The following is a 12801-nucleotide window of genomic DNA, read 5'->3' on the forward strand; positions in this document are numbered from 1 at the left end:
ACGGTAGAGTAATTGTAATTCTACAGACTACTGTTGGTTTCTGAATACAGAAGGACACAGCCTTGGTTGCATTGATGTAATTTCTATGCTTTCTTGAGTTGGGAAATGCTGAATACTATATGCTATGCATAAGTCTTCCACACAATCTCACAAGGTTATTCTGTACGAATGAAAATACATTTTCATTGTGAGAATCAGAACTGATTTGTCAAATAATGAAAAGTTATCAGCTAAGTCCCAAACAGCAGCCAATTCCCTATATAGTGTGCTGCTTTTGACGAGTAAAAAGTAGTGCACTATTGGAATCGGGTGCCATTTAGGATGCAACCATGGTTGCACCTGAATAGTCTTTACAGTGAGTCTTCCTGTTGATGGACGACCCTGCTTCCCTCCCGCTCTTCCTTCTAGATGGTGGGGACGCCCAGAGCACCGACCTCCCCCTCAGCCAGCCCCCTCAGCCCACCCCTCCACCCAGCGCCACCAACACCATGCGGAACAACAGCTGTCCCAGCACCCCTGAGATCCAGAGACGCAAGGAGGAGGCCGTCAAACGCCTGGCCACCAAGGTACCAAGGCTCACATTGACAGATCACAGTTCATAGCCCAACCCAACCATTGGGAATGTTGTTGCTGTGACTTTGCCTGTGTCCCAGATCACCTATAGAGCTCTGGTCAAAAGTAGCACTATGTAGGGAATATGGTGCAATTTGGGACATACCCTTTGAGATTATAAAATAATTTCTGGTCTCTTTTTTAAGTTGTTCTTCTGTAAGTTTGCATGGAAATGTATTTATTACACATGATGGCTTTGGGGCATTGTGTCATTTCACCGGTCAGGTTCAAGGTAGACATTTTGTTACTGTGAAGTGCATCTTGGTGATCAGAATAGCAACAATTCGACGAGAGTGTCTATACCTTAACACTAGAACCGCTAAAGCAGTCCTTGTCTTTTCCTAAATAAGTCTATATAACACAGTCGGTGTTAGAATCTTAATATCACAAACATAACTGTTTTATGGTTTTCCCCCGTTGCCCTCCTTCTCCCACTCCTTCTTCCGACAGTTGAAAGTGCCCATCTGATAATCACCCCGATAATTGCTTTGAAACTGAACCTAAACTATACTGAAACTAATTTCACACATATAACAAAAGATTAAATAAATTAAGTAAAGTATGATGGGGAGAAAGAGGGAGAATGGGTGAGATGATGAGCGAGGGGAAGCGAACGATGCATAATTTTATAATCAACTATTTTAAATGAAGAACAGGGGCGGCCCATTCTATTGTATTGATCCATGCTAATTATAATCTTAAAATGGTACAGTTCTTCAGAAAGTATTCACACCCCTTGACTTTTTCCACATTTTGTTGTGTTATAGCAGGAATTTAAAATGGATTAAAATTGAATTTTTTTGTCACTGGCCTACACACAAGAACCCATAGTGTCAAAGAGGAATTATGTTTTTCACGTTTTTACAAATTAATTAAAAATAAAAAGCTGAAATGTCTTCAGTCAATATGTATTCAAGCCCTTTGTCATGGCAAGCCTAAATACATTTGAAGTCGGAAGTTTACATACACCTTAGCCAAATACATTTAAACTCAGTTTTTCACAATTGCTGACATTTAATCCTAATAAAAATGCCGTCTTAGGTCAGTTAGGATCACCACTTTATTTTAAGAACGTGAAATGTCAGAATAATACTAGAGAGAATGATTTATTTCAGCTTTTATTTCTTTCAACACATTCCCAGTGGGTCAGCAGTTTACATACACTCAATGTCACGCCCTGACCTTAGAGATCCTTTTATGTCTCTATTTTGGTTGGTCAGGGTGTGAGTTGGGGTGGGCATTCTATGTCCTTTTTTCTATGTTTGGTATTTCTTTGTTTTGGCCGGGTATGGCTCTCAATCAGGGACAGCTGTATATCGTTGTTGCTGATTGGGAGCCATACTTAGGCAGCCTGTTTTCCTTTGGGTTTTGTGGGTGGTTCTTTTCTGTTTAGTCATTTGTTACCTGACAGAACTGTTTAGCTGTTGCACTTTGGTTTTTTGATTCAGTGTTCATTCAAATAAATTTAATGATGAGCACTAACCACGCTGCGCCTCGGTCTACTCTTTCAGACGGCCGTTACACTCAATTACTATTTGGTAGCATTGCCTTTAAATTGTTTAACTTGGGTCAAACATTTCGGGTAGCCTTCCACAAGCTTCCAACAATAAGTTGGGTGAATTTTGGCCCATTCCTTCTGACAGAGCTGGTGTAACTGAGTCAGGTTTGTTGGCTTCCTTGCTCGCACACGCTTTTTCAGTTCTGCCCACACATTTTCTATGGGATTGAGGTCAGGGCTTTGTGATGGCCACTCCAATACCTTGACTTTGCTGTCCTTAAGCCATTTTGCTGCAACTTTGGAAATATGCTTGGGGTCATTGTCCATTTGGAAGACCCATTTGCGACCAAGCTTTAACTTCCTGACTGATGTCTTGAGATGCTGCTTCAATATATCCACATAATTTTCCTCCCTCATGATGCCATCTATTTTGTGAAGTGCACCAGTCCCTCCTGCAGCAAAGCACCCCCACAACATGATGCTGCCACCCCCATGCTTCACAGTTGGAATGGTGTCCTTCGGCTTGCAAGCCTCCCCCTTTTTCCTCCAAACATAACGATGGTCATTATGGCCAAACAGTTCTATTTTTGTTTCATCAGACCAGAGGACATTTCTTCAAAAAGTACGATCTTTGTCCCCATGTGCAGTTGCAAACCGTAGTCTGGCTTTTTTTATGGCGGTTTTGGAGCAGTGGCTTCTTCCTTGCCGAGCGGCCTTTCAGGTTATGTCGATATAGGACTCGTTTTATTGTGGATATAGATACTTTTGTACCTGTTTCCTCCAGCATCTTCACAAGGTCCTTTGCTGTTGTTCTGGGATTGATTTGCACTTTTCTCACCAAAGTACGTTCATCTCTAGGAGACAGAACGCGTCTCCTTCCAGAGCGGTATGACGGCTGCGTGGTACCATGGTGTTTACACTTGTGTACTATTGTTTGTACAGGTGAACGTGGTACCTTCAGGCATTTGGAAATTGCTCCCAAGGATGAACCAGACTTGTGGAGATCTACAATTGTTTTATTATTTTTTATTTCTTTTGACTTTCCCATGATGTCAAGCAAAGAGGCACTGATTTGAAGGTAGGCCTTGAAATACCTCCAATTGACTCAAATTATGTCAATTAGCCTATCAGAAGCTTCTAAAGCCATGACATAATTTTCTGGAATTTTCCATGCTGTTGAAAGGCACAGACAACTTAGTGTATGTTAACTTCTGGCCCACTGGAATTGTGATACAGTGAATTATAAGTGAAATAATCTGTCTGTAAACAATTGTTGGAAAATTACACAAAGTAGATGTCCTAACCGTCTTGCCAAAACTATAGTTTGTTAACAAGAAATTTGTGGAGTGATTGAAAAACAAGTTTTAATGACTCCAACCTAAGTTATGTAAACTTCCGACTTCAACTGTATGTTCAGGAGTAAAAATGTGCGTAATACTAGAACCGACTGGCCTTTCAGCCTATAAGTACCTGCTAGGGAATATCAACCCGCAAGGTGCGCAAACATAAGCACCAAGGCTTGTTAAATAGTGAAGAATCAATTGTAAAGCATGATATGCATGAATAAATATTTGTGGAAATGCACAGTATATCTATTTAAAAATATAACAACAATATTTTTGTGTTTAGATAGAGTCAAGGATATGTTTTTTTTTTATAAATGTACAAATTCCTAGTGAAAATGTAGGCCTAAAGCCAATTCTTGACACTTCCAACCAATGACTCATTAATATTCTAATGGTCTAATAAGTACATTTCATATATGCTATCTGAAGAATAATCATTTGGTGGTGTTTTTAAAGGTCTTAGGTAAAATTACTATTATTAGGCTATAAGTAATAACGAAATACCACTAGTTCATCCATCACAAGGAAGTCCGTAATAATTTAGTTTTGTCAGGTCTAAAAAAAAAAATGGAAATAAGAAAATGTATTTAAAAGAAAACAGAGTTGTGAATTTGGCCATTTGCTGAACACATGGATTGTGCAGATATTCTTGGAAAAAGTGACATTTGGAAATGGAATTGCACCTCTGAATTTTGAGAGTTATTTGACAAATGTAAGTGTCATAGAAACTGCAGAATATGCTCTTTTTGATACTATATAGAAATCAAAATGTTTTACCTGCATGTGACTCTGAAGGATGATTTGATAAGGTGATGGTCCTTTCCCTGCATCTGTCATTTCTAAGCTATGTCCATCTCTTCATGTACAATTTGACAACTGATAGTATTGTCACTCATCAGACTATTGTCAATTTAATCTAGTCTATATTCTAACTCTTATATGTGAAATTAGGTGTAGTTTCGATGGGCCCTGACATCGTTTGCTTCCCCGCGCTCATCAACTTGGATAGTCAAGAATATGTTTAGCATTATTCTAAAGGCCTACTGCATGTTTTCATAGAATGTTTTAGTTTCCCTTACAATAAATTTGATTAGAAATAAAAATAAAAAAAAATTTACAAAGTAAAACTTAAAACAGAATGGTATCAACCCGCAAGGTGTAACGGCCGTCGTAGGAAGTGGACCAAGGCGCAGCGGGTTGAGTGCTCTTTTTACTTTATTTACAACACTTACCAAACAAAACAAGAAAACGAACGGACGACAACCAGTAATGCAGGCTACACACAGCTATGCACAAACAACCTCCCACAATTCCCATGACAAACACACCCCTATACATAGGACCTTCAATCAGACGCAACGATGAACAGCTGCCTCCAATTGAAGGCCCAATCCCAATTAACTAAACATAGAAATAGACAGACTAGACTGAACATAGAAATACACTAGCAAATACACTAACTGAACCCCGGAATACTCTAAACAAACACCACTCTACATAAACACACACCCCGAACCACATAAAACAAATACCCCCCTGCCACGTCCTGACCAAACTACAATAACAAATGACCCCTTACTGGTCAGAACGTTACACAAGGTGCGTGGTCAAATTACTTATGTGCACCAACAATGATAAATAGGCATAGCACAAACTCATCATTACACTATTGTTGTTCGTAATTAAATCAACATCTTCTCCCTCCTTACCATTTAGTTAGGCCTCATTTAAATTTGATTCTAAAGTAATGTGCACAATTATCTCCTTTCATCCATTTGTCAATCGTTCAGTGGGCTGGCATCGTTTGCTTCCCTTCCCTCATCAATTAGGATAGAGTCAAGATATGTTTTGCGTTATTCTAAAGGCCTACTGCAACACGTAGTTATAGTAAATAAAACAATCCCATATCAGCTTATTTTTACAAAGTAAAACAAAATAAAATGATATCAACCCGCAAGGCGCGCAGTGAAATTATTTGCTATAAACATGAGCGCCAAAGCTGACAAATAGGCATAACAAACTCATCATTACACTATTGTCTTTCTAAATTAAATCAACCTCTTCACCTTCCTTGTCATTCAGCAGAAGTAACCTGCACAATTATCGCCCATTCATCCATTTGTCATTCAGTGAGGCGAGAGAGACGCATTAGCGCCTGGCTTGGTACCAACATCCTACAGCGCATTTGTCTTGGCCCATTAAGGTGGTACTAGGTGTGGAAACAACAGGTAAAAGAGCTCTAAATACTTTTCAGTTTGGCATTTAAAGATTCTGACAACTGAGCAATGTAAAATGCAAACATTTAGTAAAAGTCAGGGAAGGAGCAGGAGGTAGCTTTGGATAGTGTATCAATACACCAAGTCACTACAAAGATACAGGCGTCCTTCCTAACTCAGTTGCCGGAGAGGAAGGAAACTGCTCAGGGATTTCAGCATGAGGCCAATGGCGACTTTAAAACAGTTACAGAGTTTAATGGCTGTGATAGATGAAAACTGAGGATGGATCAACAACATTGTAGTTACTCCACAATACTAATCTAATTGACAGAGTGAAAATATTTTCCTGAATACAACAAAGTGATATGTTTGGGGCAAATCCAATACAACACATTGCCACTCTCCATATTTTCAAGCGTAGTGGTGGCTGCATCATGTTATGCTTGTAATCGTTAAGGACTGGGGAGTTTTTCAGGATAAAATATAAATGGAATGGAGTCAAGCACCGGCAAATTTCTAGAGGAAAACCTGGTTCATTCGGCTTGCCACCGGACACTGGGAGATTAATTCACCTTTCAGCAGGAGAATAACCTAAAACACAAGGCCAAGTCTACATTGGAGTTGCTTACCAAGAAGACAGTGAATGTTCCTGAATAGCAAATTTATAGTTTTGACTTATATCTTCTTGAAAATCTATGGCAAGACCTGAAAATGGTTGTCTAGCAATGATCAACAACCAATTTGACATAACTTGAAGAATTTTGAATAATGGGCAAATGTTGCACAATCCAAGTCTGGAAAGCTCATAGAGACCTACCCTGAAAGACTCACAGCTGTAATCGCTGCCAAAGGTGCTTCTACAAAGTATTGACTCAGGGGTGTGAATACTTATGAAAATGTGTTATTTCTGTATTTCATTTTCAATAAATTTGCTAATATTTCTACAAACATGTTATTACCGTAATTTCCGGACTATAAGCCGCTACTTTTTCCCAGGCTTTGAACCTCGCGGCTTAAACAATGACGCGGCTAATATATGGATTTTTCCCGCTTTCAATTATTTTTTATTTTTTTTAAAACACATTCTGTGATGTGCTCAGTTCTTTGGCTGCATGAAGCTTTCATTAGACCAATGAAATTGCCGAACGGGTTAAGGTCAAACAACTTTTTTGTTTACTGTTTAGATTAAATCAACTCAAACTTCCCATCATTCTGATTACGGTAGTCATTTTGTCACCCTGATTCCTGGGGGTACAACAAAGTATTTGCAGCCACTCGACATCAGTGTAAATCGTGCATTTAAGCTGGCGCTCCATGTTCAGCGGGAGGCTTGGATGACAAGTGGGGAGAAATCCTTCACTAAAACGGGCCGCATGCGAAGAGCAACTTATGGTCAAGTCTGCCAGTGGGTCCAGACAGCGTGGAGCATTGTCAAAAAATCCACTATCATCAACGGGTTTCGAAAGGCTGGACTGCTGCGTGTTGAAGAGGGCTCAGCAGGGGATTTGCCTCCAGATGAAAGTGACGAGAGCGACAATGAAAACGATCCAATATCGGATGAAGCAATTCTGAGGCTATTCAACTCCGACACCGAAGGAGATGGTTTCAGTGCACAGGAGGAGGAAGATAGTGACCAATGACTTTCTTGGTAGGCTACTGTTTACTGCAACAACAACAAAAAATTACAAGCCGTGTTTCGTTAAAGCCTATTTATTTTTGTTACAAGCCGTGCTTCGTTAAAGCCTATTTATTTTTGTTACAAGCCGTGTTTCGTTAAAGCCTATTTATTTTTGTTACAAGCCGTGTTTCGTTAAAGCCTGTGTAAAGTTAATTTGTTTCAATGTACGGGTAGGCACCCGCGGCTTATAGACATGTGCGGCTTATTTATGTTCAAAATAAAAAATAACAATTAAATTCAGTGGGTGCGGCTTATATTCAGGTGCGCTTAATAGTCCGGAAATTACGGTACTTTCTCGTTATGGGGTATTGTGTTTAGATGGGGAAAAAACGATTTAATACATTGTGAATTCAGGCTGTGCAATAATGGAAGGGGTATGAATACTTTGTGAAGGCACTGTATGCACCCTATATCAGTCCACCGAATCAAAACAGTCTTATCAGTCTCCTCCGGGCTATTTGGAGTATGCTACAGTGAGAGTGTGCGTAATTTTACATGCTAAGCGGCTTTCAATATCTGTGAAAATATCCACATCGGGCAGCAAGTGATCGAGAGTCAGAGAATGTGGTGATGGGGCTTGTGGAACCTTGTGGAACGTTGGCAAGGGGAGAAATGTCACCATGAACAATTTCCTAGCTTCACTGTCATTGGTGAACAATTTGCTTGCAAAGAAAACTAATCTGGCCGGCACCATGAACAACTGAAATCCAACTGATGGCATTGTGTGAATATGCACACAATATAAGCACGAGCTGACAAAAAATTTGACTCACTGCCTCAATTTGGTCTTATGTAGCAAAATTTGAAATTGTGTTTTTTACATTGGATAAATGTAGAGACTCGGAGCTAGAAAATTGTATATCATACACTACAGTTGAGAAACAATGGGAAAGTAATTCTGCTTTGAAAGTTGATAAACTTGTAACCCCACTTTTGAGAAAATGGCACGTGAATCTTATGGTACACCTACTGGAGTGCTCTTCTTTGTCTACACCATTCAGCATCATTCACACCCTCTTAAGACTTAGCCCTACCCATCTCTTTAAGGATTCACTTGTGAGGCCATGTGCCAAACAGAGCAAGTAGTGTAGTAAACAACCAAAGATTTCAAGTCTAAAAGTGGTAAAAGTAATAGCAAAAAGTAGTAGTAAAAATACACTTTATCTGGTCATTGGTCTATATCCTAATCTGACTTTGAAGCAGGTCATGTTGTTCTTCTCATTACCGACTCTGGTAAACACACTATATCAAGTAAAATCAAAGTTTATTTGTCACATGCAGAGGATACAGAAGGTGTATACAGTACAGATACTTGCATATTTGCATAGTTGCAATATCAAAAATAGTGTTGAGATAAAAATATTGTATAAATATTAGATTATTCTTACTCAGACACACTTGTCTAAATTGATGGGTAATGTGAAAGAAACGCTATAACCACCCACCAGCCACATCTAGCTAAGTGGATCGGTCACTATTGTCTAGACATGTACAGTGCATTCGTAAAGTATTCAGGCCCCTTCACTTTTTCCACATTTTGTTACGCTACAGCCCTATTCTAAAATTGATTAAATCTACACACAATACCCTATAATGACAAAACGAAAACAGGTTTTTAGACATTTTTGCAAAAAAATAAAACAAATATTCATTTTTCTATATATATACACACACACACACACACACACACACACACACACACACACACACACACACACACACACAGTGGGGAGAACAAGTATTTGATACACTGCAGGTTTTTCTACTTACAAAGCATGTAGAGGTCTGTAATTTTTATCATAGGTACACTTCAACTGTGAGAGAAGGAATTTAAAACGAAAATCCAGAAAATCACATTGTATGATTTTTAAGTAAATAATTTGCATTTTATTGCATGACATAAGTATTTGATACATCAGAAATGCAGAACTTAATATTTGGTACAGAAACCTTTGTTTGCAATTACAGAGATCATACTTTTCCTGTAGTTCTTGACCAGGTTTGCACACACTGCAGCAGGCATTTTGGCACACTCCTCCATACAGACCTTCTCCAGATCCTTCAGGTTTCGGGGCTGTCGCTGGGCAATACGGACTTTCAGCTCCCTCCAAAGATTTTCTATTGGGTTCAGGTCTGGAGACTTGCTAGGCCACTCCAGGACCTTGAGATGCTTCTTACGGAGCCACTCCTTAGTTGTCCTGGCTGTGTGTTTCGGGTCGTTGTCATGCTGGAAGACCCAGTCACGACCCATCTTCAATGCTCTTACTGAGGGAAGGAGGTTATTGACCAAGATCTCGCGATACATGGCCCCATCCATCCTCCCCTCAATACGGTGCAGTCGTCCTGTCCCCTTTGCAGAAAAGCATCCCCAAAGAATGATGTTTCCACCTCCATGCTTCACGGTTGGGATGGTGTTCTTGAGGTTGTACTCATCCTTCTTCTTCCTGCAAACACGGCGATTGGAGTTTAGAACAAAAAGCTCTATTTTTGTCTCATCAGACCACATGACCTTCTCCCATTCCTCCTCTGGATCATCCAGATGGTCATTGGCAAACTTCAGATGGGCCTGGACATGCGCTGGCTTGAGCAGGGGGACCTTGCGTGCGCTGCAGGATTTTAATCCATGACCGCGTAGTGTGTTACTAATGGTTTACTTTGAGACTGTGGTCCCAGCTCTCTTCAGGTCATTGACCAGGTCCTGGCGTGTAGTTCTGGGCTGATCCCTCACCTTCCTCATGATCATTGATGCCCCACGAGGTGAGATCTTGCATGGAGCCCCAGACCGAGGGTGATTGACCGTCATCTTGAACTTCTTCCATTTTCTAATAATTGTGCCAACAGTTGTTGCCTTCTCACCAAGCTTCTTGCCTATTGTCCTGTAGCCCATCCTAGCTTGTGCAGGTCTACAATTGTATCCCTGATGTCTTTACACAGCTCTCTGGTCTTGGCCATTGTGGAGAGGTTGGAGTCTGTTTGATTGAGTGTGTGGACAGGTGTGTGGACAGGTGTCTTTTATACAGGTAACGAGTTCAAACAGGTGCAGTTAATACAGGTAAGACTCGAAGAAGGGCCTTGGTCAGGGAGAACCCAAGAACCCGAGGGAGTTCTCTGCAGCTCTCCACCAATCAGGCCTTTATGGTAGAGTGGCCAGATGGAAGCCACTCCTCAGTAAAAAGCACATGACAGCTCGCTTGGAGTTTGCTAAAAGGCACCTAAAGGACTCTCAGACCATGAGAAACAAGATTCTCTGGTCTGATGAAACCAAGATTTAAATCTTTGGCCTGAATGCCAAGCATCACGTCTGGAGGAAACCTGGCACCATCCCTACGGTGAAGCATGGTGGTGGAAGCATCATGCTGTGGGGATGTAGCGGCAGGGACTGAGAGACTAGTCAGAATTGAGGGAAAGATGAATGGAGCAAAGTACAGCGATATCCTTGATGAAAACCTGCTCCAGATCGCTCAGGACCTCAGACTGGGGCAAAGATTCACCTTCCAACAGGACAACCACCCTAAGCACACCACACAGCCAAGACAACGCAGGAGTGGCTTCTATACAAGTCTCTGAATGTCCTTGAGTGGCCCATCCAGAACCCAGACTTGAACCCGATCAAACATCTCTGGAGAGACCTGAAAATAGCTGTGGAGCGAAGCTCCACATCCAACATGACAGAGCTTGAGAGGATCTGCAGAGAAGAATGGGAGAAACTCCCCAAATACAGGTGTGCCAAACTTGTAGTGTCATAGCCAAGAAAACTCAAGGCTGTAATCGCTGCCAAAGGAGCTTCAACAAAGAAGTGAATAATGGGTCTGAATACTTATGTAAATACATTTGCAAAAACGTGAAATCTTATTTTGGTTTGTCATTAGGGGGTATTGTGTGTAGATTGATGAGGGGGAAAAAATAACAATTGAATCCACTTTAGAATAAGGCTGTAAAGTAACAAAATGTGGAAAAAGTCAAGGAGTCTGAATACTTTCCAAATGCTCTGTACATGTCTTGACACGTTGTGTCTAGTCACTCTGGTTCACACTGATCGTAGTAGTAGTCCATAATACATTTTTCCCACTGATCTTTGTCTATAGCGCCTGCTAAAATTCAGGGCAGTAATGTTGTTTAGTGCAGTCCATGTTGTTGAGGGCAGTCCAACGTTATATCTTTCAAAAAAGCTGCGGTAGGCAGGATTATCTTCACACATTATAGACAGAAACATTCTACATGGCAGACCAATCCAAACTAATTTCTCGGCATGTCCAGCCCATCCATTATCTCAGCTAATCATGGTTAGCGGGAAGGTCCCTGTCTTTTTCCGTGGATTATCCAACTAAGCTCATAATTTAACAATTTTATTTGTATTTACAGATGGCATAGAAGTTTATTTTTAAGGCACATAAAAGTTCACATGTTCCTGAAGGCATTTTGATAAAAAATGTAATAAAACGTTCAAATTCACAGTTATATTCATTATAATGCCATTATTGCTATTGTGCCGAGTTTCACTATTTATAAAGGCCACTTGGTGCTTATTATGATGTTTTGGCTACTGATGTTTTCATAATTTCATCAGTGAAGCAGATGCACATATTCTCTTCTCTCTGTCTACTTCTACTGTCCTTCATTTCATCCCGCTGTAGATTGGGGAGGGAGGCTGTGGCGCCTCCCTGAATCATGTCCTTTCATATCGAGGCTGGGTTTCCTTTAGTATTCATGAGGTTTCGTCAAAAACCATAACAGACCGTGCGGCACTCAGTTGATTTATGTTTGTTTACATTAATTTATTTGTATCTGAAGCAAGTTAATTAAAACATGTCCCTGGGGTCCTGGATGTTTATTGAAGACAATCACACAGAGTCCCCATTAAATGAATTCTCACATCATAGGCCCGTTTGATTTGCAGCGAGCACTGAGCTTAGTTAAATAATCATTCATCTTGATTCTCCCTCATCAAATGGACTTAAAATCCAATGCGAAGTCACTCAGGCCCAATTTTCACCTTGGCGGCTCCAATACAATGAAGAGGGAGAGAGTGAGAAGCTCATTCTGGATCCTTAACATGTTGTGATTGCTACTGCACACTTCTGTCACTCACAGAGATAGGCAAATCATGTGTCGGGCCAGACTCCCCTAGGACTCGTCTCTGGTTGCGTCCCAAATGGCACCCTATTCTCTTTATAGTGCGCTACTTTTGACCAGCGTCTTATGCACAATAAAGGGAAATAGTGTGCCATTTGGGACATCAGTGTTGCCAGGGTAACATGTTAGAAGTGTGGTCAGAAAGACCTCAGGTTGGGTAAATTGTCCAAATCGGATGGCTGTGGCTCACAGTTCACAACATGAATATTGCAGCTTCCTACAACCTGAGGCGACTTGTCAATACAGAATGGCTTATTAATCGGTTTATTTACAGTGCATTCGGAAAGTATTCAGACCTCTTCCAGTTTTCCACATTTT

The 12801-nt window shown here is 40.6% G+C and overlaps 1 protein-coding gene across 6 annotated transcripts in view; it reads left to right on the forward strand.

Annotated features, from left to right (window-relative positions):
- LOC106586176 (protein TANC1) overlaps nucleotides 1-12801 on the forward strand; it is a 285715-nt gene that overhangs the window by 199192 nt on the left and 73722 nt on the right. For all 6 annotated transcript variants that reach the window (XM_082968891.1, XM_014173128.3, XM_014173131.3 and 3 more), the window contains one exon: nucleotides 409-566. In XM_082968891.1, the coding sequence (XP_082825017.1) occupies nucleotides 409-566 (158 nt within the window). The remainder of the gene's footprint in view (nucleotides 1-408; nucleotides 567-12801) is intronic.

Source organism: Salmo salar, chromosome 25, assembly GCF_965601325.2.
Source record: "Salmo salar chromosome 25, fSalSal1, whole genome shotgun sequence".
Taxonomy (NCBI): Eukaryota; Metazoa; Chordata; class Actinopteri; order Salmoniformes; family Salmonidae; genus Salmo; species Salmo salar.